Source organism: Kwoniella shivajii, chromosome 2, assembly GCF_035658355.1.
Source record: "Kwoniella shivajii chromosome 2, complete sequence".
Lineage (NCBI taxonomy): Eukaryota > Fungi > Basidiomycota > Tremellomycetes > Tremellales > Cryptococcaceae > Kwoniella > Kwoniella shivajii.
Genome location: NC_085909.1, coordinates 408,632 through 433,847, shown reverse-complemented (window position 1 = coordinate 433,847; position 25,216 = coordinate 408,632). Strand labels below are relative to the sequence as shown.

At 42.1% G+C, this 25,216-nt stretch overlaps 9 protein-coding genes and 1 non-coding gene across 10 annotated transcripts; 7 read left to right on the top strand and 3 right to left on the bottom strand.

Moving 5' to 3' along the window:
• Nucleotides 1-278: 278 nt before the first annotated feature.
• On the top strand, nt 279-2,026 carry IL334_001530 (uncharacterized protein; the record flags this gene model as incomplete). The annotated part of the gene is made up of 10 exons (XM_062933286.1): nt 279-309; nt 379-408; nt 496-675; nt 745-829; nt 902-908; nt 967-1,044; nt 1,116-1,173; nt 1,231-1,375; nt 1,494-1,658; nt 1,786-2,026. The coding sequence occupies 10 exons, from the start codon at nt 279-281 to the stop codon at nt 2,024-2,026; spliced, it is 1,020 nt and encodes a 339-aa protein (XP_062789337.1).
• A 760-nt stretch (nt 2,027-2,786) lies between these two features.
• Nucleotides 2,787-4,812, top strand: IL334_001529 (uncharacterized protein; the record flags this gene model as incomplete). Its single annotated transcript, XM_062933285.1, has 9 exons — nt 2,787-2,882; nt 2,937-3,076; nt 3,145-3,304; nt 3,370-3,583; nt 3,667-3,742; nt 3,823-3,887; nt 3,968-4,251; nt 4,356-4,514; nt 4,591-4,812. 9 exons carry the CDS (start codon nt 2,787-2,789, stop codon nt 4,810-4,812), a joined length of 1,416 nt encoding a protein of 471 aa, XP_062789336.1.
• A 2,410-nt stretch (nt 4,813-7,222) lies between these two features.
• IL334_001528 (uncharacterized protein) lies at nt 7,223-11,720 on the top strand (the record flags this gene model as incomplete). The annotated part of the gene is made up of 17 exons (XM_062933284.1): nt 7,223-8,351; nt 8,418-8,629; nt 8,690-8,791; nt 8,853-8,970; nt 9,035-9,193; nt 9,253-9,323; nt 9,385-9,626; nt 9,695-9,821; nt 9,884-10,022; nt 10,088-10,158; nt 10,216-10,305; nt 10,376-10,444; nt 10,513-10,554; nt 10,617-10,721; nt 10,782-11,104; nt 11,188-11,606; nt 11,665-11,720. 17 exons carry the CDS (start codon nt 7,223-7,225, stop codon nt 11,718-11,720), a joined length of 3,474 nt encoding a protein of 1,157 aa, XP_062789335.1.
• Nucleotides 11,721-12,214: 494 nt separating this feature from the next.
• Nucleotides 12,215-14,247, top strand: IL334_001527 (uncharacterized protein; the record flags this gene model as incomplete). Its single annotated transcript, XM_062933283.1, has 10 exons — nt 12,215-12,229; nt 12,296-12,396; nt 12,533-12,746; nt 12,859-13,007; nt 13,071-13,143; nt 13,258-13,471; nt 13,583-13,720; nt 13,797-13,883; nt 13,963-14,100; nt 14,150-14,247. The coding sequence occupies 10 exons, from the start codon at nt 12,215-12,217 to the stop codon at nt 14,245-14,247; spliced, it is 1,227 nt and encodes a 408-aa protein (XP_062789334.1).
• Nucleotides 14,248-14,516: 269 nt separating this feature from the next.
• IL334_001526 (uncharacterized protein) lies at nt 14,517-16,275 on the bottom strand (the record flags this gene model as incomplete). The annotated part of the gene is made up of 11 exons (XM_062933282.1): nt 14,517-14,647; nt 14,705-14,748; nt 14,807-14,925; nt 14,990-15,150; nt 15,230-15,302; nt 15,396-15,417; nt 15,535-15,613; nt 15,690-15,754; nt 15,839-15,971; nt 16,029-16,087; nt 16,148-16,275. 11 exons carry the CDS (start codon nt 16,273-16,275, stop codon nt 14,517-14,519), a joined length of 1,014 nt encoding a protein of 337 aa, XP_062789333.1.
• A 930-nt stretch (nt 16,276-17,205) lies between these two features.
• IL334_001525 lies at nt 17,206-17,320 on the top strand. The gene has a single exon (XR_009999579.1). It is a non-coding gene; the product is annotated as a 5S ribosomal RNA (ribosomal RNA).
• A 418-nt stretch (nt 17,321-17,738) lies between these two features.
• IL334_001524 (uncharacterized protein) lies at nt 17,739-18,728 on the bottom strand (the record flags this gene model as incomplete). The annotated part of the gene is made up of 3 exons (XM_062933281.1): nt 17,739-17,766; nt 17,873-18,089; nt 18,215-18,728. The coding sequence occupies 3 exons, from the start codon at nt 18,726-18,728 to the stop codon at nt 17,739-17,741; spliced, it is 759 nt and encodes a 252-aa protein (XP_062789332.1).
• A 282-nt stretch (nt 18,729-19,010) lies between these two features.
• On the top strand, nt 19,011-20,481 carry IL334_001523 (uncharacterized protein; the record flags this gene model as incomplete). The annotated part of the gene is made up of 5 exons (XM_062933280.1): nt 19,011-19,646; nt 19,743-20,041; nt 20,124-20,195; nt 20,272-20,341; nt 20,437-20,481. 5 exons carry the CDS (start codon nt 19,011-19,013, stop codon nt 20,479-20,481), a joined length of 1,122 nt encoding a protein of 373 aa, XP_062789331.1.
• Nucleotides 20,482-20,895: 414 nt separating this feature from the next.
• On the bottom strand, nt 20,896-24,463 carry IL334_001522 (uncharacterized protein; the record flags this gene model as incomplete). Its single annotated transcript, XM_062933279.1, has 8 exons — nt 20,896-21,007; nt 21,111-21,307; nt 21,422-21,623; nt 21,726-21,854; nt 21,957-22,496; nt 22,597-22,660; nt 22,752-22,983; nt 23,129-24,463. 8 exons carry the CDS (start codon nt 24,461-24,463, stop codon nt 20,896-20,898), a joined length of 2,811 nt encoding a protein of 936 aa, XP_062789330.1.
• Nucleotides 24,464-24,867: 404 nt separating this feature from the next.
• IL334_001521 (uncharacterized protein) lies at nt 24,868-25,146 on the top strand (the record flags this gene model as incomplete). Its single annotated transcript, XM_062933278.1, has 2 exons — nt 24,868-25,050; nt 25,129-25,146. 2 exons carry the CDS (start codon nt 24,868-24,870, stop codon nt 25,144-25,146), a joined length of 201 nt encoding a protein of 66 aa, XP_062789329.1.
• Nucleotides 25,147-25,216: the final 70 nt, after the last annotated feature.

Below are 25,216 nucleotides of genomic sequence, written 5' to 3'. Positions count from 1 at the left end.
GATGAGGATGATTCTGATATCAACAAACGATAGTGAATGGTGATGTTTTGAAATGTTGTATAAGGATGATGCTCACAGCTTCCTATGCATGTCTTCTGAGTTATTGGGTGAATGGTTTTTCCGAAGTTTAACCGAAGCAAAGCATGTTTTCCTTTAATCCGATCTGTTTTTTTTTTCAACCGAGTATTCGTTTTTCAATTTTCTTATCGATAACAAATTCTCAATCTGATTAACTGAATTATCAATTGGGTAGTACAAGCATCTTGAAGTCTTTCAAAATGAGTGATAGAGCAGGACTATACGATATCTGTAAGCTCAACCGCTGTCTGTAGCCTACATTGGTCGACCCGCTAGCTAATGCTTATTGGATATACCTAGCTAAACCGCGTTTTGACCTCTCATCTTACGGTCAGCTGAAATTTACCATTTTTCAATGGAGAATTACAATCATAACTAGTTGATATGCTGATCTTTGATGGATGATTGAAAATTCAGGTGGTCGACTTGCTTATTTCTATTCTACTACATCCCCACTTACACTCCTCGCATCTTCCAATCAACTTGAACAAGCTCAAAAAGATGTCAACCACTTTGAAAGTAAAATTAAGGAGAGTGGAAGAGAAGGATATTGGGTAAATGAACAACAGAAACAAGCTTACGATCATGCTAAGCAGTGTAAGTACTCCTTATGCACTGGCGCTGTCTACATCGCTATCGCTCACCTTTGCTGATATGACTGAACAGTGGTAAATTCTTCAATTCACCCAGATACAGGTAAACCAGTACCTTTACCTTTCAGGATGTCAGCTTTCGTACCTACCAATTTGATGTGAGCTTATTTCTATTCTACATAATGTGCTTCGGATCCATTACTGATTCCGAATTGCTCACTCACTGCTAGAATATGTGTGAGTCTTTTGATTTGAAATACCGGTGAAAATGGACTGAGAGAAGGCAATAAATCAGGCGGGTATGCTTATGCCTAATCCAAGTTTGAAAAGCGTGATATTCTGGCAATGGGCAAATCAAACTCTGAATGTAGCTGTAAGCATATCTATCACCTTATATGAGCAGAGATCTCTCGCCGTTGACAAGCAAGCCATTATGACGATTAGGTGAACTTCAGTAATGCCAACAAATCAATCGAGATGACTCCCCAAGAAATCGGAACTGGTAAGCTCATACATCCTATAACCTATAACCGAGGCTTCGAACTAACTATGATCATAGCCTATGTCGCTGCTACATTCACTTCTGTCGCTCTCGCCGTGTCCCTCAGTCGACTCGTTCCTCGATTGAGAGTTTCAGCAGCTACTAAAGATATATTGGGTAAATTGGTTCCTTTCGCCAGTGTAGCTTCAGCAGGTGTAGTCAAGTAAGTACAATCTCTCATTCCGTTCTCCCTTCTGAGGCGCTCCTTAATTGTCTTTATACAAGTGCGAAGATGTTTTATTGATCGCAAGAACTTCATGTGCGCTAATTTTTGCCCGCAGTATCTCCTGCATTCGATGGAAAGAGATGAGAGATGGCGTAGAAGTGTTCAAAATCAAGAAAGATCCCGTTGGCGGTCAGGAAGAGAAACAAGTTCTTGGTAAATCACCTAAAGCAGGTCAAATGGCAGTTATGCAAAGTGCTGCTAGTAGAGTATTCACCAATGTGTGAGTCAAAGTACCTAGACATAATTGATCCTTACACAATTCGTTCGATCATTCAGCTTCCTTCGTTCCTCGTCTTTGAACCATTCATGTTATGAACATTCAAGCTAATCATTGAAATGCTATATAGACCAACACTCATTATACCTCCAATGGTAATGACACTCTTGACTAGACGCGGAGCTTTCTCAGGTCCCCGAGGTGGAATAGCATCCAGCTTAACTCAACTCACTCTGATCGGTTTATCATTAGGTCTTTTCTTGCCTCCTGCGATAGCTTATTTCCCTCAAAAAGCAGAAACGAATCCTGCTAAATTAGAAAGTAGATTCAAGGAGTATGAAGGTCCTGTTTATTTCAATAAGGGATTATAGATGTTCATGTTTACGATGAAAGAAAAGGGAATAGATATTTGCTATATATATGTGAGTATGCATCCATATGTATGTATTCAATCAAGAGTTGAAACTTATAATCTGGGTCGCAGCAGAGTAAATGTAACATCTCTTCCCTCTTGGAACGTCGATTCGGTGAAGAGGCTCCATCCATACACATGCATAAAGTAGTCATAACACACTTACACACACCCATGTATACAACACACAACCACCACTATGAAACGCACGGATCATCCTCACCGTGGTATCCCTTCGACAGAAGTCACAATGCGGACATCTCTTCTGTTTGTAAGGCGACAGAAGCCAGAGTCAATGGAGCTTGTTCGCTTCTTCACCGGAAAAGGAATGTCACAAAGCAATACAAACAAAGTCATCCTTCTTCCCTTTCTAACAGATTGACAAAGGAATACTAATATCTGATACTTCGTGAACGACTCAGTCTTCATGCCACCGATAAATGTTTGTACTTAGGGAGATCCTTTACATACACACCCCGTGCTTCTCCCCATACTCATTTAGATGAACTCACCAAAGCTTAGACATCGATGTTTATGCAGAGAACACGATTGACTCCGAATGTTTCCTCTTTAACCGAACACCGAACTCAACGTACTAGTCTCACTCTGGTACTAACAGATTCAACGTTCAACGATGTTTATTTGTCATCTCATTACCTCTCATTGTGTTTACAACGTGAATTAACAGATCTCAGAAACACTCAATCAAAAGGATTATAATGGAATTAACAGAAGAGAACGCTCAAGCAGGTGATAGAGCGTATCTGAATTTAGTTTTACTTCAAGCATTGGGTTCAGATCGGACAAGCTTGATTGTGAGTCTGACGTGATTCCTTTGTTCACATAAGCTAATGATTGTGAGATTATAGTGGAGTTCAATATGGGGATTGATGATTCAGTCTTGCTTATTAGGGTACATATTATCTCGAATCTGGGGCTTCATTGAGAAGAGGACTAGATTCTCGCAGATCACTTTGGGGAGCATTTGTCTAAGCGTATCTATGCTCTTGTAAGTGCATTTCCTATCATTACAGGTAAGTACAGCGCACAAAGTCGTAAAAGCTAATAAAGGTGTAGAATCGAATTTGGATTTACTGCCGATCAGACTTATCGAATACTATCTTCAGATTACGTGGATATAGCACTTGATGATTCTAGGAGGAATATGGCAAGTGTCGTTGTCTGTGGGATATTAGGAGCTTTCTCTATGATGAACGGATGTAGGGAATTATGGAAAGTAAGTACTACTCGTCTGTTTCTTGACCTTCTCGGGAGAATGCTAATTACAGTTCCCGAACATAGATGAAACCAAGAAAATCAATTATGATACCTCTCATCACAGGATCGATAGGTTCAATTGGGATCAATATCGGTGTAATTGTTGTTGGAAGTAGAATGCCTCAAGCAAGTGTATCAAATCTCAATTCAGTCTCACGGTGGATAAAGGAATTAGGAATATTGTTCAGGTTATGGTTGGGATTGAGTTTGGTTCTTTGTATTTGGATCTGGGTAGCTTGTGAGTAATCTTATTTTAGGGGGAACTCTGAAGACATCGAATTAGCAAAGTAATATCCCTCGTAACTTACCAAGATTCTGCAGTGATACTTGCAATAAACACGAATATGAAAGAAAGGAGAGAAAAGTTCATTGCGAAAAGAAGAACAAGTGAAGCTATGTAAGTCAAGACTTTCGTCCGTCATCATTTGGTGGAAAGTAAAACAGAAAGACCTAATTCTGTATGATCTCCGTGTGAAGGATATTGCCTACTCTAAACCTTATCATCTTAATGATTTATACTTGCGTAGAGATCCTTTCTTTAGGTAAGTGCAATCTATAGTTCTCCTATCTAGTTATCTGAGGGTTATCAAGCTGAATTGGTGTTTGAATTTTTGTCGCATAGTGAATGTATCTCGAACCTTATTCCAGGCTTTGTCATACTCATATCTCGTATCGTCTCTTCATTTCATTATACATTTTCAACAAAAAGTTGGATTGGAAGAAGAAGGGAATCACGAATCATCGTCTGTTTATTATACATCACCTCTTTATCCAAGGAAGCAGTCAATACCTTCTTTAGATTCCAGAAGTGGGAAGACGGCTAGTAGTGGTCAGACCACTTCAAATGGAAGTGGGAAAAGTGCGAATGGGAGTGTCAAGATCACTGTCGATACACATATATCCGAAGTAAGTTTCCCTTCGTTCGTGAATATGAGAATACTCAGTTCCCTTCGTAGATCACGTTCAAATCCTCGCTCAAGATCCATAAGCTAACGAGATGAGCTGTATAGTCGAAAATGATCTCGTCACCTCCATCAGCATATACATATGGTAAAATCAGAAGACATGGTAGATATACATCATCACCCATACCTTCACCTATACCCACACCTACAGGTATCAATTCGCATTACTCTGATGTGGATAATATCCCACTATCGATTATAGCTGTGAGTTGAGTTTTTCTAACGATCTTTGAGTTTGCATCGAAAGTCTTGAAATATTGACGGAAATCGAAACGATTAGCCATTCACAGATTGGTTGGAATATTCAAATCAACAAGAGCTTAGTAACAATAATAACAACAACAACTTGAACGACGATTCATCAAGTTGTAAATCAGCTGTACCATCAGGAAAAACTCTACTGAGAACAAAATCAGAAAGATCAAAAAAAGGTAATGGTATTATACTAGATCATCAAGGTTGGGTAGAAAGTTTACCCACTTTGAATAAACACAAAGTATAGAGGCTTTCGATATTGGGTTTTCTGAACATCTCGTTTCACTACTTTCATAGTATTTCATCTGTTGGATTGTGTACGATATACTGCTTGCTCATATGCATCGAGGAGTCTCCGCTAATTTGGGGTGTTTGCGATTCATATATGGTCATTTACCCGTATAGCTTGATACGATCATTGATCGTCGCTTATCAGATGGTCAGGCAGCTTGGCACTGAACATAGGAGGATTGACAAGACAATTTCGTCCTTCCGACAGACAGTCAATCTACGGAGGAACTGTCCATCATGTATCGTGATTAAGGGTCGTGTCTCTTTTCATGCGATGATCGTAGGAACCGGCCGAGGACAGTTGAACCTGAGTGAGACGAAATATTCCTATCATTTGTATCTCTATCTCTATCTACGATATTCATTGCGTTCACACCCCACGAGTACTACTCGAGTATACAACTACAATCAGAATTCACGCAGGAATTACTCGAGTATAAAAATAAAACGAAATCTAACGCGGATATACCGAAATTCGTCATTTCGTCAATTCGTAATGTTAGCTCAAAACGGCCAAGTCGCAAAGAGGATCGGTCATTTAAAATGAATCAGGCATGTGAATCACGGCTTTAATATGCAAGCCCGTGAGAACGGATGATCGATCAATGATTCTCTTGCCAACAACATCCCGTCCCCTATCAAACCAAAAAAACTGCTTTCAGGAGGGGGTTTGTTCTTCAATGACAGAATACTTTGCGCTGTTGTTTTGGTAGAAGTCGGTTGGCATCTTAGACATATGAACAAGTGATCGAAAGAAAGCAAGACTGGATGGATCGACCCGATCACGTTGTCGATTGACTTGAATCTCTGGTCTCGGTCTGGACATGTGTTGGTCCGTGGTCCGAAGAGAACAACATGATGAAATATCCCGATCTCAGCGGAAACGGAGGAAAACAATCCAGTCGACTCTGCTTTTTTTTGTGGCATGGGTGTTGTGTTCCTTTTGGCAAAAGTAAGGTTAAGTGGAATAAATATGTATATATACCGAGAATAGCCCATGGACGAAGCGAACAAATATGAAGAGAAGAACAAATATCTTCGGAAAGCAATACGTCGCAACGCCTCTTTTCGAATCTTATCATTCCCTTTTCTCCTTGTTTTATGGGTAGAAAAGTGTCCGAGCATTGCCGATCATTACTCGAGTATTCTCTTTGTGGGATCGCGAGAATCACTCCCAGCCAGGACCAATCGGATGGAAAGTGGGTAAAAATGGGATTTTTGTTGGCCCCCTCCTGAATCTCCCCCTTCCCCCCCCCTCGTCCCCGATGACCTATGCCGCATGCTGGAACTGGTGGAAATCGCAAAAAGGAAAACACAGGCACGGGAAATTAAGGAAATCCTCTATTTGTTGAATATATATATTATCCGTGGTTAGCTCAGGTTTCTGACGGGGGACGATGATATGTATGAGTAGCTCGTGCTTCAGGTTCATGCAACAACAACAAGGAACCATGAATGACTTCGGTTAAAATGGTGTGAGCGATACCGTAACATGGAAGAAAGAAAAATTAACAGATAGGCAGCGGTAGTGTTCAGCATAATCACCATACAAAGCAGAGGTAGCTAAAGCAATTAGTAGTATCCATCGAGTTATCGAATGAGGAAACCTAACAAGCAAGACATGATCATAACACAAGTAGAAAGCATCACACGTACGGCATCGTCAATTATCTGGAATGGAATGGTGATTTGTTAGGTTTTTTCTTTAACCCAATCCTCGCTTTACATTTTTGTCTGTTGATATTCGTACCTGGTCACAACCGTCAAAGCAACCTCGCAAAAGACCCCTTTTGCATAGACCTGATTGATATATATATATATATATATACCTTCACTACGAATCATAAACGTGCATAGTCAAACTCGACAGACGTAGCACCTACCCACCTCTTCTATCAGCAACCCTTTTTCGCTTTTTTAACCCAAAATACTGGAATCAGATTATATACCCAAAGTGAAGAGAAAAAAGGACAGAAAGTAAGTTCAATTCAAATTAGTTTAATGCTTGCTCCCTCTACATACTGCATTCCTACTACCTACTTGGACTACCGACAGATCCACGTTGTCGGATTCAAGGTATCCTTATCATTGCTGAAAAGACGAATACGATCGCACATCGCTGACGTATCTTACTTTACTCGCTCTTTCCTTTCACCCTTCACCAGTCTTCTCTCTTTCAGATCTATCCATATATAATATATCCCTTTCTTTGCTCGAATAAAAACACACACGAAGAATATCTCCTTAGCACCGAGATCTTTTTTTCAACGACTAAAGCTATTCAAGCCCTCTCCCTGGCTTTCTCCTACTCCTCGTCCTTTTTTTTCCAACCCCTGTGTGGATGAAACAAGGCCACCAAAAACACGATGCACCGAAATCACAATAACGATGATCATCATCATCATTCTTCATTATCATCATCTTCTACCTCCAGATATCCACCACCACCACCTTCTTTGAACGGATCGGGATCATCCGGATCAGCTAGACCTGCTTCTTCTTCATTCTACCTACCACCACCTATACCATCAGCCAAATCACCAATGAATCATACGTACGGGTCACCAAATTATAGAGATGGACCTCCAGCTCATTCACCCAGTGGTGGTCTTACAGATCCCCAAAGCTGGGCATCAACCTCAAATTCGAATGGATTAGATAGACCTAGTTCATCAAGGAATAAAACAACTTGGAATACAGGCCCAAATCCCACTCTTTCACATCCAGCACCATCACCTAGAGATTCAACCGGTAATAGATTACCTTCTTTGGTTGATTTCCCACATAGAGGTTCTGTATGGGACGTAGCTTCCCCAGGCTCATATGCGACGAGTAACGCAAGAGGTTCAGGACAAACACATTATCCACCTTCATCCTATCGTGATCCGCCTACGAAATCACATCCTCTCATCACTCCTGTCTCGAATAGTAATTCCATTCCACATGGTGCTCAATATGGAGATGATAGGAACCTGTCACCTGAGCAGTCTCGTAGGGAAAGTCTAGTCTCTCTCAGTAGAGGATACGAGGGTTCGCCAATTGACGAACAACCATCAATATCAAACAAACATCCAGCACCTTCATCATACGATAATGAAAGTAATGATCAACCTCAAAAGAAAAAGAAAAGGAGAGTCGCTCTATCCTGTGCAGAATGCGCGAAAAGAAAACAAAAATGTAATAGGGAAACACCATGTCAACATTGCGTCGCCCGTAGAGTACCAGAATTATGTGTTCCTTACTCAAGACCTGCAACTCCACCAGGTGGCAAATCAGTCAAGACAGAATCATCATCAGCTAAACCTTCTCCAAGGGATAGTAACAAGAAGGACGGAATCGATACAGCTTCCACCCCTATCCCGGTCACTACTTCTAGACCACCATCGATGTTACCGACAATAAGTGTCAGAGTGGCAAGATTGGAAGCGATGGTTAATGCCGTGATAAATAGAGTGGATGGAGTAGAGGGAAAAGCTTTAAAAGATTGGAGAATAAGTGAGTCCTCCCTGTAAGACCTGATTTACCTCAACTTTGCTCATCTCGATCTAATCTATCCGCTAGATCATGCACCAGCTATTTCTCCACCACCACTCTCAGCTTCACTTGCACCTGATTCAGAAGACGAGAAGAAGATGAATCAACGACCGAACTCTTCATCTACCCAATCTAGGTTCGAACGGTCTGTAGAATGGGAGAATGGACCTGAGAGCGAGGATGCGGTCGTGGGAGGTTTAGATAGAGAAACAGGAATCAGAAACCCGCTTCCTCAATCCGTAAGTCGTACACATGTATTATTAGCTACTATGGTCAAGCTGACAAATTTGATATATTAGTTACACCCTTCGGGACCTGTTCCCCTGAACTTGGACTACCACGGTACTCCCGCTGAACAACTGTCTAAACTCTTTAACGATTGTGGAATCAATCCTGAAAAAGTTGGTGACCCTCAATCCACCCTCGGCAGGATTACAATGTATGCTGATTTGCCTTTTGCAGATGACAACCCTCATGAGAGATCTTCCACCTCGTGATCTAGCTGATAAGATCATTCAATGGTATTTTGAGAAAGTCAACTATGTTCGATATCCAATCGATCAACATCTTTTTCGACTAGGTATGTTGACGCTCCTTACTTTATATATATATATCCAGCAATATACAGCTAATCTTCACCTCAGCTTACGAGCAAGTCTATGCTCAGAAGAGTACTGCATCAGCAGTACTGGCTTTACCCTTGGTTTTCATTGTACTCGCCCTATCGACTCGAGTTGCTCCAGATGAGATTGTAGGAAATGACCACGAGAAGAGATTGACCAGTTTGAGGTATTATTGGAATTGTACGTGTTCATTCTTTCAGAAATTCTTCTCAGATCGACAGGCTGAAACTCTGTGTTAGCCAAAACTGCTATCAATATCGCCAGTGCAGTCAAAGCGGAAAATCTTCATCTAGTAGAAACTCGAATATGCGTATGTCCATCCTTATCTGTCTAGCTTTTGAGGGGGGTGCTAACCCACTATACTGGCTTAGACTGGGCTATATCTCGTTTTAATGCACGAGAGACGATTAGCGGAAGGATGGGCCGAATTCAGATATGCCTTAACCATAGGTCAAGCACTAGGTCTACATCGTGATGGCACGAAATTGGGACTTGATCCATACGTTACCGAATATAGAAGAAGATTATGGTCTTACCTGATTCACGCGGATGCGACCTATTCTTGTCTGATGGGGAGACCAACGGCCATAGATCCAAATTTCGCCGACACTTTGTAAGTAATCGACCGATATTTGCCTTGACACGAGATGTGACCTCATACTCATCGTGTGTTATTGTTAGGCCACCATCCAATATTGAGCTCACCGCACTACGAGACGATAAAAAGGCTTCACCTCAGCCCATGACGGAACCTACATTCGCTACTTATCTTATTCTCCGAAGGGGATTAGGATGTATTGTTGCGAAAGTGAGTTATACTGATACTCTGTAGCTGAAGCAAATAATTAAGCGTGATTTGCTATCATCTAGGTCACTCAACATTTCCAAACTCTTTCAGGACAAACTTCTTATCGAGACGTCGAAGCCTTGGATGCTGAGTTCAAACAGTTCGTAGAGGATCTACCTCCTACGTATAAGATGTTATCGCCTGATAAGTCATACGATAAAAGTGAGCTTTGTCCATCTTTTCAGCAGAGAAATGAGATTTAGAAGCTGATATGGACTTTGAATCAGAAATGTGGTTTCTACCTATACACAGGTATTATATCCAAACTGAGATATTGCATTTCACTATCATTCTTCACGTGGGTACACCATTTTCTACACAGTCTGGAGACAAGCTCATCAGGTTGAACGATTAGCGACCTTGGCTGCTCCGTAAGCTTAGAAGCTCTCGATATGCCTTGTCAAGGCAAGCATGCTTCGATGCTGCTGTAACGGACTACAAATTGGTTAGTGGATTGGATTCGCGTAGAGTTAGGGTGTCTTAGGGTTTCTCAGGCTGATACTGCGTCTCAATAGCGTCAAATGTTCAAGGTTGATTGCCCAGATTTCTTCGAAACTCTGTTAGGTGGATCATTTAGAGAATTTGTAAGCCGTCTTAGAGCATTGTCTGGCTCATCCTTGAAGTCGGCGCTGACAGCTTTGCGTAACGTTAGAACGCTGCTATGATTGCTGGTATCAGTATCATCATTGATCCTGTGAGTGTCAGACGTCTGAAGGGAAATTCCGGACGTGTAACTTACTATTTAACAATCTTAAGCGCGCCCCTCGAGCAGCTGAGATGAAACAAATCATTCACAGCTTCATGGAACAACATCCACATGATCCTAAAGCGGATGATTTCTCTCAAAAAGAAGCGGCAATCGTAAGTTGCTATTCCATAGGGTTTCATTGGGCAAGTCCAAGCTCATGTACTCTACTATAGATCTATACACTTCACCAAAGAGCGCAACAGATGGAAGCTCAACGACAAGCTCGACGACCTTCAGCCCGATCAGGTCGTCTCTCGATGGACAACACGTCTTTTGAAAGGTCAACATCGAAACCACCTTCAACTTCCTCTATGGGTGCTCCACCAAATCCCGGACCATCTCATCCAGGGGAGAATGGAAGCGGTGGACCGAGGTCTACTCCTCTGCCTGCTATATCACCTCAAAGCTTTGTAAGAGCTAGTCCTTATGCTCCTAGTATGGGTCCAACTCCTCCCGGAATGGGTACAAGCCCAGAAGATGATCATCCCCAAAGATTGTGAGTATCAATGTCGGAATGACAGCTTTGACTCCCCTGCGAATCTGTCACCAAGGCTAACGATAATGTTTCGTGTATAATAGACTTGATCATTGGATACAATCGAATACTTCTTATGGTCCAGGAACGGAAGGCTTGAATTTCGGTGTCGGCATGTATTCTCAACCACAACCACAACAGCACGTCATGGCACCTTATCCCGGCCAAGAAGTTGTCGCATACGATCCAGGTTATTCTGGAGGGATGATGAATATTCCAAATGAGGGTGTACCGTACAACAGCAACAATAACGGATTTGATGATTCACGTACAATGGGATGGATGGACCCTTCTTTAGCAGGTTCGATGGTTGGTAATATATCTGAATTACCTCACAACAACATGCCTCAAAATAGTATGCCGATGATGGGGTTAGGTATGCCAATGGGATCATCAAATATGGGAGGAGGTAATGTAGGACCTGGAGGAAATAGTACACAATATTGGAACGCTCTAATCGATGGTAAGTTGTTTTCAATACCCCTTCACTCAGATATGATTCTAACCTTGTCGTCTACTAGGTATCGTAACTGGATTACCAAATTATGACCCTAATATATCGACACCCAGTATGTGATTGTCGATCTGTCAACCTGTTTAAAATCATATGATTTGTTAGTGTTGCATACGGTCTTGTCGAAATTAGAAAGGGCAGCACAGATAAGCCTTGTGTAGTTTTTTTCAAAACAGTTTAAGAAGTATACTGTATGCATGCACCATCTCTGCATATTAGATACTTGCGGAAAGGTTAATTTTGCCGTCGGCAATTATATGACTTTACCCTTTGACGGTATCTATATTCTACATGTGCGAGCGGCATCTTGATGATGATCGTGGGGTGCCTGCCATGGTGACATTCTACAGTACTCGACTATTAATAGAAAAACTCGAATGCCAACGTCACTTCTTGACATCTCATACAGGTAGAGAGCTACGCATGCTATAGCCATGAGACAACACTGTTTGTGTTATATAATGAGAGGATACTCCTCTTTGCTTTTAAAATGACCATCATGAAGTCAAGAACCGAAATACGATCTTATTTTGACTGCAGTGTATCTTCCAATTATCATGTCCACACATCCAGTAAGCCAGATCGTATATAGAAAGAGCAGACTGTAACGATGAACTGATTCTCTTGATCTTTCCTAGCATGTTCATAAAACGTCTGAAAGACCTGCGGCATATCAACAAGAAATCTATTCAAAGGGATTAAAAGGTATTAAACCAAGATTTAGTTTTGATGTGACACAGTGAGCTTTCTCCAATCAATCTTGATCTATCTATCTATCTACACATAACAATGAGGTATCGGGTGAATCGAATCAAACCCCAGGTCAATCGGTCATTGATTATGAAAATGAAAGATTGACTGCTTGATCTCACTAGATGGGGCTCGATGGCAAAAGAGATACTTCCAGCATCTGCATGGGGTTATGTACATGGAAATGCAGGTACAAGAGAAACCTATGAAAACAATAGAAAATCATTCAAGAAATGGGCTATCGTTCCTAACAGATTGGTTAAATTCGATAAAGTCGATTTGACAACTAAGGTTTTGGGATTGGAATTAAATAATCCACTTATCATAGCCCCTGTAGGAGTAAGTCATACCACATTCTCGCCTGAATATCCACTCCATTCATTGGGAAAGAACAGCTTGATAATAAAAGTATAATGACAATTTATGCTAAGATCCTTCTATTGTCTTTCAGGTCCTTCAGATATTTCACGAAGATAAAGAAGGGGGAGTAGCTAAAGCAGGTGGAAATGTCAATGTACCATATACTCTTAGTACTGCTGCTGCGTCAAGTATTGAAGAAGCAGCAGAAGCCAGTGGAGATGGATTGAGGTTTTTCCAATTGTAAGCAATACACCTTTATTACGGCAAGGAGGATTCGTTGTTGATTAACGTAATACATTCTAGGTATTGGCCTTCGAGAGGACATGATGATATAACCATATCAATGTTGAAACGGGCAAAAGCCGCAGGATATAGAGTGAGTCTTCCCAGTGCTTGACTTTGATTATGAATCCCAGCTTGCTCGCTGTTAAGATAAGATCGGAACGTTTTGATGGGCTAATTTGATCAATTTCCGTATCGTACAAATTAGGCCCTATTCGTGACGCTCGATACCTATATCCTTGGATGGAGACCTGACGATGAAAATCACGCTTACAATCCATTCTTGAGACCTGATGCGATCGGAGTAGAAATCGGATTCAGTGATCCTGTATTCAGAAGTAAATTCAAGCAAATGACTGGAAAACAAGTCGAAGAAGATATGTCAAATGCAGCTCGTACATGGAGTCAAATCGTTTTTCCAGGTATGTACCACTAAGTCGTATGCTGCACACTTAACACTGTCACCATCACAAATCCTGCATCGTCTAGTACGTCATATAAATAATTGCTAAATGATCTCTTTATTGGAACAGGTGTATCGAACGGATGGGAAGATCTTGATTTCCTCAAACAACATTGGGATGGTCCCATTGTCCTCAAAGGTATACAGACAGTTGCGGATGCTAAAAAAGCAGTGTCAGCGGGTGTACAAGGAATTGTCGTCTCTAATCGTAAGTATTTAATAATTGATATGGCATTCTCAAGCTCAACTCAAGTTTATCTGATACTAATATTGTTCTCACTCAGACGGAGGTAGACAGGTGGATGGTTGTATAGCAAGTCTCGAAATGTTACCTGAGATCGCCGATGCCGTAGGGGACAAAATCGATGTTCGTAAGTGATGATCATCCCATAACAACATGTACTAAGAGCGACAGTCACAAGGCTGATGTTTGGTGATTTGGATTCACAGTGTTCGATTCTGGTATTACGTGCGGCGCCGATATAGTCAAAGCGCTAGCGCTAGGTGCTAAAGCTGTGTTGGTTGGGAGACCATATGTGTATGGATTGGCTTTCGGCGGTCAAGATGGAGTAGAACATGTACTCAAAAGTGAGTTTCCAACCTCGAGAGAATTTAGCTGATGGTCTTGCATCTTAAGGCTTATTGGGTGAATTGGATTTATCCTTACAACTTTCAGGCGTCCCTTCTGTCAATAAGAAGCATCTTAATCGAGATATCCTTCGTCGGGTCGAGTGATTCGTGCGATAAATGTACCGACAATTCTCTATACTCATGATCGTCAACATTCTCACAGTGGCTCGACTTTCTCCGCCATCATCTTGTACTGTAGCGACCCTCTTCGGACATCTTAGCTGCTCGATCTTCATGCCCCATTGCAATGCATTATAGTTCAACTACATTATTATTTCTATCAATTATATCTTAGTTTTATAAGTTATTCGATCGAGTCATCCATCACTTTTTTTACCTTCTTGTCAACGGCTGACTGCTCGGTACCAACTCATTTAAGAGGTGAGCTGATTATGTTTAGCTAAACATTTGGCGACCCTTGAAGGATCAGCAAGAGGTGCGAGATCGTATCCTCCCAAATGTTCCAGATGTCTTCTGAACTCATGAGGGAAATCTGTAATGACACCTGTGATATGATGCGTCAGCGTTTGCTTGCTTGAAATAGAGTATTGAAACAACTTACCATCCACTCCAAGATCGATCAAGTAGTCGAATGTGTTCTTACGGCTGTACATTGTACTCAGTCAGCTTTTCATTTTTGGGCCAGATGTCAAACAGTCCTCACTTGGCAGTCCAGGGTTTGACACCCATACCGAGTTCATGAGCTGTATCAACCATTTCCTTACTAACGAATGATATCCATCCGTCCATAGATGGGTCAAGGGCTCCTGCGGCAGAAGCAGCCTGAAAAACAGAAGCGAAACAATCAGCAACCCGAAAACGGAATGAGCAAGTCGACTATACTCACGGCTGTCTCGGTAGGAGAGATGTAGTCGGCACCGAACGAGTGGGCGGCTCGAACGACTCTTTCACAGACAGTATCACCTGGGAAACTATCAACGTCGATTCCAGCTACCATTCCTGAAGGTCCCCTTTGATGACTTGTAAGATTACCACCTCCCTTGTAGACTGAACGTCCATCAGTCCGTGGTTATGATTATGAATATCAGTATGATAGCACTAACGAAGGCGAGAATACATTACTCACGAGTAGAGTCAGCACAAAGGGCTGAAGTTCGTAATTCAGGATATACCTCTTTGGATTTGATCAAAGCTCTCCACTAAACATATATGTCGATATTGTCAGTCTTGATCCCAAGAGCGACAAGACAAGGACTTGACTTGTATTGATAATCTGTTTGGAATTGACTTACATCGAAAGATTGATGGGTAATTCTGTCCATTCAACCTTCACCAGCTTGTTCGAAAGCTTTACCCATAACTTCTACAAAATCTTCTGGAGCTCGAGTAAGATTTCTTTGTTCGCCATTCACCTTGGATTCGATATTGAACAGAACAGGTTCGTCAGTGGCACATTTAACGAAATCGAACAATTCAGGAAGGGTCGCAAGTCTGGTCTTGGGAACGATTTCTACATAAAATCGTAATATGTCATTTCAGCTTTTTAAATCAATCAAGTAATGAATCATATCCATATGAGGACTGACCTTGAAGGGGGAAACCGTCTAGTCTCAGAGAACCGCAATCAAGAGACTGTACTTGAGCCAGAGTCCTGTGTGTGTCCAAATCAACATTTGGGTAATTCACGATGAATACAAGCGAAAGGATTTGTACGCTGACCCTTGATCAAACTCACAAATTGGCAATATACTTCCCAACATATGGGAACATAGGATCGTTATCGAATACGGCACCTGTATCTTTACATTTGGTAGGATCGATATTCTCATCGTGCCAAACCACAGCATGGCCGTCCTTGGTTATACCACCTGAAAGGGAATAACGATCAGCAGAATATCATATATATGACAATTGGTTCAACTCACAATCAAGTTCCAGAGTGGTGACACCGTTTAAAAGACCTTGGGCGAAAGACGGCAGCGTGCTGAGCTATATCAGCGACGGGTATCACTTCCAATCTCCATACTGTAGGTCAATCACTTACTTTTCGATAGTCTCACCACGTCCACCTCGATGAGCTTGGAGATCATAGTACTTTTCGTACGACCATCGCTTGACAGGAGTGGCGGAGGCAAGGATAGCAAGAAGCGGGAGCAGGGCGGCGGCGTACATGATGAAGCTGGTTTCAAAGCTTCCTTCGGAGGAGATCGAGGTCCGTATGATTTTGGAAAAGAGGCCCAACCACCAAGAAGTTGGGAAGAAGCTTTATATATCTTCTACGTAAAACATAAGGACAACGTGTCGAATAAAGTAAAACGCACGTTGTGGCGTACAATATACTCCTGATCTAATCTCGATAAGGATAGCGATGCCAAGACAATGCAACATATCACGTTCTACCTTGATCTAGCATATAAATGGGAATATCCGAAATTGGAGGCAATTCGGGGAGGATAGCAAAAGAAGCATAACCAAATCTAGTCACTTACATACACTGAGATCATGTAGTCTCGAAGATGGTTATCAAACTTAGGAACGTGCGCAACTTGTCGGTGCAGATGTCATGCATCGTGTATGAACGGTCGGATCCCAATCTCCACTTGAGGTCTCCGAGAAGGACGCATATTGTTTTCTATTTTGATTTTGTAAGAGGAAAGGATTATGTTCATGCTCAAGAGTGCCCTCAGCACAACCAATCCGTTGTTAGTCAAGTCCTCGTCATACTTCTGATCAGTTATTTTTGTTCTGCAAAAGGGCCACTCGGTGACCTCCGCCTACCAAATCTCGGAAATAACATCTGTGTTTCATCGTTTTGACACACACACACACATCCCTTGATGTGATCCGGGAACATCTGATGGTGAACGTATTCGATCGAAAGGAGGGCACGTCCATGGTGACTACCCAGACAAAAGTGAAAATGCTGTTTTCGCTTCATGCTCTTGACAATTACCCCTTCTCTTGTCCATCCAAGATGTCTTGCAATTCTCGTGGGCTTTTTATGGTAGCTGTGAACTCCGCTCTTTGCCCTGCGCAACCACCTTGCTCCGCTATTCAGCATTGTAATTGTATATAGTTATAATCACCCCTCATAGTTTCATCTACGACCATAGAGCATAGAAAGCGTCGCATCCCGTTCGATCTGCGAAACTAAGCTGTGCATCGCCCGGTTAGTACCAAGGTGGGGGACCACTTGGGAATCCCGGGTGTTGTAGTTGATTCTTTTTTGAATGTCTCTCACGATTTTCAGAGAGCCTGGAGGAGAATGAGTGCGTATGCTCCCCTCTCAGATACTGACTGGAAGGGGATGGAATGACTGTGGATGAGGATGACCTTTTTTGAATGTCTCTCACGATTTTCAGAGAGCCTGGAGGAGAATGAGTGCGTATGCTCCACTCTCAGATACTGACTGGAAGGGGATGGAATGACTGTGGATGAGGATGACTGTAATGTTTACTAACCGATAATGAGAGATGTCTTACCACTCTCAACCTTTGAGTTGACTAAGGTATTGGTGATGCATGACATGTCGCCAAGCGAAGATCAATGCTATATGTTGTTCTTGAGTGCATAGCGTGTGGCGTGTGAGGACTTCGTTCTCGAAGGTATCGATCATATATTGAAAGAGTACGATATCATTTCTTTTTCAATTTATTCTCTAGACTACATTGAAGGTAAAGGTAAATTCAGCATCGACACCTGGATTAACTCATTCTCACAACGAGTCCATTCCAAATTGGTCCAATTTGGATGCGGATGATGGACTTACGCTAAGAAAGCACTCATTACAGGATCCACTTCACGTTCTATATTTTCCTTACTCTTCTCCTCACTAGTTGGGGACCTCACTTGTTCAGGCCAATCTTTTTCGTTTACATTCGCTTTCGTTAATGCTTTTCTAGCTGATTCAACAGCGGATGTATAGATTTCGAGATCATCGGCATATATCGTATACACACAATTAACACATCCTGACATGCAGCATTCTGTAAAACAAATCCAATGTCAGTGGAGTGGAGATCACAAAGCGATTGAAAGATTTGATCTGAAGGAGATCACCGAATCGGACTGAGAAAAGGCTTCAAAAACAACGAAACAAAACGAAACTCACCTTCTTCACCTGGTGGTATCGGTTTAGGAGGAACAACGATACCTTGTATCTCAACTTCCTTGCCTAAGGTCTTGTTGGGTATAGGTGTAGGAACATTTATCATCGCTGGCAGAGTGTCGACGATTTGGATGCCTTCATTGGTGGATGGAATCTCTTGGAAAGAAGTTGCAGTAGGTGTTGTAGAAGTACTTTTGAATGAATCTCCTTTGTCCACCCTTTTATCCAATTCATCATTGGCAGACGGGTGAGATTGCGGCTGAGATGCAGATGGAAGTTTAGAAGTGGTCGACGATGAGGATAAAACATCGTGCAGCTGCGTCGTACGAGGAGCTCGTCTCTCGAATCGTGCGAAAAGGTTTAATTCCTTTTGCCTTTTATACGACAGCGACGGCGGCGGCGATGGCGATTGTGGAGATTGGTTAGATATCCCCCTTTTTATGAATCTAGCTTTTCCATGTCGAGTGCGAATTAGCGAGTTTCTGTTCAACGCTATATGTCGGAGTGGAGAGGGCATGGCCTCATCGTGATTGAGCTGAACGATGATTGAAAGAGTGAAATAGAACATTGAAAGAGCATTCCTGATTTGATATATACGTTTTTGAATGAGTCATTGATCGGAGCCCCGTGAAAACAACTTCCAAACAAAGTAGTACTGGCGAAAAAATGAATATTAAATTAATGGCACTCTTAACGAATTATAGGAATTTTTGCTCCTAATATCATTTCATCATCCCCATTCTTTCACACATTACGACCACTTGAAACCTGCTCCAGGATCACCAATCACGTTTCTAAGATGTCTACATTCGCTCCTCGACCTGTTCCCGTAGCCTTGATCGGACTCGGTGGAGTCGGAAAAGCTATTTTATCTCAATTATTATCACCACCTTTGAACAGTCGATTTAATTTAATCTTAATCGCTAACTCAAGACAATCCATTTCGTTACCATTACCAGCGGCACCTATTACGCCAACTAATTTCTCCCCTATTTTAGAACAACATGGAAATCCATTAGATGTAGCTTCCATCTTATCTCTATTGAGTAACCATCCTGATGCTCCTGGTATCTTCATCGATTCGACAGGATCAGATTTGATTCCATCCATTTATCCTCAAATATTAGCCATGGGAATCAACATCGTCACACCCAATAAGAAAGCAGCTTCTTCAAGTCTATCTTTATGGGACGATGTAATCTCCAAAACTTATCCTAATACTCCGACCATGTATTACGGTGAATCAACAGTAGGAGCAGGTCTCCCAATCCTGAGTACCTTGAAAGATTTGGTAGCTACAGGTGACGAAATCGAAAAGATTGAAGGTGTATTTTCAGGTACTTTAAGTTACATTTTCAATGAATTCTCAAAAGTAGAAGGTGGAGATGTGAAATTCTCTCAGGTCGTTCAAATCGCTAAAGATAAAGGATACACTGTGAGTGAATCTTTAACAACATTTAAATCGTTTTTCTCCACCTCGCATCAGAGTAAGAATTCATCCGCTAATCTGTTCCAAACCTTAACTTAATAGGAACCTGATCCTCGAGACGATCTTTCCGGAACAGACGTCGCACGAAAACTAACTATACTTTCTCGACTCATCCCTACTTCACCCGCTTTACCTGAAGGTTACGCATCAGTACCTACTCAATCACTCGTTCCCGATGTCCTTTCCAACGCTTCTACCAAAGAAGAATATCTCGAACGATTGGCCGAAGGTGATGATTACTTCGACAAAATTCGTGAAGAAGCAAGAAAGGAAGGTCAAGTAGTCAGATACGTCGGTGTAATCGACTTGAAACAAGGTAAAGTAGAATGTAAACTTGGAAAGTGAGTTTAGGTCTTTTCAACATTACTTTCTCTAAGTTTCTTTCTTCTGACCATATAAATTGAATACAAACTTGCTATTTAGATACCCAACAGATCACGCTTTTGCTACTGCTCTTAAAGGATCAGATAACATCATCTCATTTACCACTCAGAGGTAAGCCAGCGATAAATTTCAAATCACCTTGCTTTGTATCTGCAGAATAAAGCTAAATATTCATTAACAATTATAGATATTCACCTAGACCATTGGTCATCCAAGGTGCAGGTGCCGGTGCTGATGTTACTGCTATGGGTGTTACCGTAAGTGCAATATCAACATCAATGGCTCAAGCTACTCAGCAATGGCCATGAGTAAACCCAGCGAGGGATAAGTAGCTGATAGAACGCTGTTATAGTCGGATTTGGTCAAGATCCACGAAAGACTTACAACTCGTGCATAAGCGAGGTCTTGGGGGCCTGATCAGAAACAAATCGAAAAGAACAGCAAATCGAGCAACTGAAGTGAATTTTCCAATTAAGAGCGAAGGCAAGGGGAGAACTTAGCGGTTCAAACTAAAAGCAGTCAAAGTGGAGTGATATATCAATGCAAACCACGTACAAACAAAACTGAAACTGAAAATTCTACACAGCAGGCAAAATCATCAACTACCATGTGAAATGTGACTGTTCAAATCACCTGTCTTTGTCCAGAACAAAGAGTCCAGCGCGGACAGTACATTCACTCTGACATAATCTCTGTGCTACACAGTACAACTTTAATTTTCTTGATATTTGTGCTTTGTCCAACCTATATTACAGAGAATCACTACCCCATGCCCAACGGCCCAACAAGCCAAACTTATCCAGATCTTTGATCAAGCACGTTGAGTTATTCTATCGATTTCGATCCTTATATCCCTTAAAGCCTCTGAGAGTGCTTTTGAGTCTTCATATTTTCTCTGAGCGTTTGCGTCGGATATATAGATTCTGTAACGAAATGCGAATCAGCATGTGCACAGTCCAATTGAGCGTGAGAATAGGTCATTCGACTATCTGGACACATGGTGTCGTACAACTCATGCCCACTCACTCTAATTGAGCTTCTTGCTCTAGTAAAGGTTGTAAAACCATAGCGGTATCTTCGATCTCATGATCTATCTCAGAGGTAGGCGTGGAAGCACCACTCCCATCCAATGATCCATGCATCGAATCATTTAGAGAAAGTTCATGTATCCTCATTGATTTCCTTTTAGCATTCGCTGCTTTCTTTTGAAGCTTTTGGAGCGTCTATAATCGTTAATGCTGTTATGAGCAATCCTTCCTCCCATACTTCAATTGAAATATCTCTTTTATGACATGAAATAGTGCTTTGCGCCGTTTGAAAGAGCGTGATCAACTCACCTGAAGCTTGACCATTTCCTTGGCTAAGAATCCAGCTGAAGACCTGGCCACAGCAGATTGAACAACAGCTTGACTTGATCCCTCATCGCATGTCAATCCTCCTATCCTCTTCGAGAGATGTTCGTATTGCGTCAATAACGCCAAAAGCTGCTTATGTGTTGTCAGAACTGCTGGAGACGGATTAAGAGGGTTATCAGATTCACTAAATGGTTCAGAAATCCAGTCAGCTTGCAAGTCCTTTGGCTTTCACGTCAATGATCGGAATTTCAGAGGCATATCCAACACCTCGTTTGGCTTCACTCACGTCAATTCAGCCAATTGATCTTCGAATTCGGGCATTAACTCTTCAATGTCGCTTTGTAAAGTTCTCAAAGCAGAGTACAATTTAGCAAAACCTGTCACCCTTTGTCTATCCTGCATTTTCTGTTTCCGTCTATAGGGTTTGAACAGTATCACTGGTCAGCTTGTCTTCCCATCGCGCCGATATTGGTGGCCCCACGGCATTTGGTATGAGCATTAGATGTTCCATACTCACGAAACAACATTCCAACATTGTCTACAGACTCTGACGCCTTTTACTTGAACTTCTTTGGGTTGTTGAGGTAATGGTATGTCTCTATTATCATTTGATTTTTCCATATTTTCCTGAATCGTTGGCGGTGCAGTTGTCGAATTTATGCTTGACGTACTCATTCTTGATCTTCTTAATCTCTTATCTTTACCTAGCGGATTACCATTTTGATTCTGGTTTTGATTCTGGTTCGGTGAGTGATGTATAGGCTGAGATGGATCAGATTGATTACCGTCATTCATTTTCATCCAGCCTATGAAACCTTCTTCTACTTCTTCACCTCGCCCAGTTTTCCAGTCTGCCACCAATAACAGGGAACATTTTTCTCTTCGAGTTCCAGGCGGTAGACCGCCTTGAGAATCTGTTGATTTAGCTTCAGGATTCGCCGGTCTGAATAACTGGATTTGAACAGCTAATAGAGTCGATGGTGTAGGTGGTAACGAACACATTATCCGTCCACACAATCGACAGTGGTGTTTACGATTTGACAAGGAGAACGATGATCTATTGAGTGATTCATAAGTGATTCCGTCGACAAGCAGGCGGTAACAATGGTGCAGGTGAGACTACGAGATCTGACTTGAATAGAGTGTGTAAGACTCACTGGCATATTCGGCACTTCTTCACTTCCCCGTCATCTTCCCACTTGACTATAGCTTGTTCCGCAGCTGTTTACGATATCAGCAAATCGATATTCGGTTGCGAACGCCGGCGGGCAATAAGGATGACATGCTATGAGGATATAAACTAATGACTCACCCCTCTTTTTTCCTTCCTCACCGCCAGGTCCAGGACCGTTCTTGAACCCCTTCCAGACTTCTTTTGGCTTGAATGCATCCAAAGCGCCATCAATGGACAATAAGGATCTTCTCCTGTCACCTCCTCCCGAGGTAAGTGACGATATGGAGAACGTTGAGGATGACGAGCGAGTGAGAGTAGGTATGCTTGGTGTAGGAGTTGGAGTTGTAGGATTGAAATGCAGATCGACGAGCTGATTGATGTGATATTAGTCAGTAAAGTGTGAGTTATTTCTGTCCATGAAGCGGATGATACACTGTTTACACCATCGTTCTTCGTGTGACTGTAGCCGAACCACTCCTGTACCCGCCGAGCCAAATGAACACCTGTCAACTCACCTTAGCCCATCTTCTACCCAGTCTACCTTCTTCCCTTTCTCTATCTTCACCTTTTAATTTCCTACTTTCCACAAATTCTTCTGTTCTGTCGTTCCTCACACCTTGAGGTTGAAATCCTACTTTATAAGGCATTCCAGCAGATTTAATACCTTGTCCAGTTGTCGATTTAGTAGTCAAGCTTGCAGATCTACTTATACTAGGTGATTTACTTAGTATACCAAACGATGAAGATCTTTTATGAACAGATGGATTTGAAGTTGTCGATGAATTTCTACGATGTCCACTTCCGGGAGGTGGATGAGGTGCATTAGGATTTAGGTGTGATGGACCATGTAAAGTTGGTGCTGTCATTGAATTTGATGTAGATGTTCTAGATACAGTCGTAGGTAATGAAGTTGTACTCGAATTATTTTTGATCGATTTGGAGATTCCAGATGTTGCATTCGTATTCAAGTTTGTATTTGATATGGTCGGTGTAGATGTGGCAGATGATGATGATTGACCTAATCTAGCTAAATTTGCAGGTTGGGGGATCCTCCTACCTCCTCCACCTGCGAGAGGTTGTCCACCTAACATAGCAGGCGTAGATGAAGTATGACCCAGCGTGGGGGGAGGAGTAGTGACATCAGGGGTTGAATTTGAATTTGAATTTGAATTTGAAAATGAAGTTGACATATTACTGCTGGAACCATTACCGAATCTTTCTTCTGGAGAAGTTGAAGGTGAGGCTGTACTACCTGGATTCGAGATTGATCCTTGACCCGAGGGAGTTTGTGAAGCGAAACTATTTGATCTACCCACGACTCCACTGAGACCATCACGATTCAGATTGCTACTGACCTGACTTGCTACACTGGCAACACCGTTTAAAGTGTTTGTTAAGAATTCTCTTGATCTACCTTCACCTCTGGGTGCCCACGTTGACAACCATTGTTGTGCTTTATCAGCTGCTAATCCAATATCGAACGCTGCTGGACCTTGACCCTGTACCCCCCCTGGTCCTTGTATCCCATTCTGGTTATAACCATTTCCGTTAGCGATGGGCGTAGGAGTGGAGGTGGATGCGGATGCCACTGAAGATGCAGATGAACCAGATCTGGTACGTTGTGGTCCGAGTGGAGGAGGAACCAAGGCAGCAGCAGTATTCGGATTGGTCGATGAGTTGAATGAATTGGTTGATGAAGACGACGATGGTCTTGTGTTTCGAGATGGCAGGATTGATCCTTTCGAAGGTGTATTACTGTTGAATGAACCGAATCGACGACGTGGAGGATCTGATGATGAGGGAGGAGGAGGTGTTGTCGTGAATTGTGGTAAGGATGGAGTGACACTCATGGTGGTGATGCTGTGATGCTCTTGATATCGATCATCCAAGTCATTCTCTGAATGATAGATATAGCGTGTAATTGAACGGGTCACAAACTTGCTACGGTATGAGATGTTCATTACGCACAGCCCGGCTAGGGAGGGCAGGGGATCATAGCGCAGATTGGATGGCGACACACAGTGTGAATAGATAGCGCCAGGCACCGGTAGACTGCCACGTGGACAATATACATATAACAACCTTAAGGCACAGGGGCATATTTTCAATACATCTTTGGAAATTCAACCTCAATCAAACTGTTTTTGCGGTTCTGTCTCTTCAGGTAGTGTTCTGATCGTTATTTCACACAACTCAGTATACCACTGGGATAAGCAGGATATCGAACAACTCAAGGAGTGACAATCTGTTCATCATGGGAAGGTCCGCAAAATTCACCAAGAGACCTTCGAAAGAAGCTAAAGCGAGGTCGAAAATCGCTCAAGCAAACTCAAAACCACTTCCACCACCTAGATCACCCTCTCCTCCTCCCCAAGAACAAGGTGAAGGTGGTAAAGGAAAGAAGAAGAGGAAGTTGATGAGAGTGAAAGTAGACAAGGTAAATTAATTGCTATAAAGAGATATCCAAAGATCGACAAGAAAGGAAGCTGATCACTTTTCCCGATTGGAACAACAGAAACTCGGAAAAGCATGAGTTGGAATTGATGACAACCGGAATGTAGCCATGACACTGGCTCTCATACGCTCTTCATATGCTCTTCATG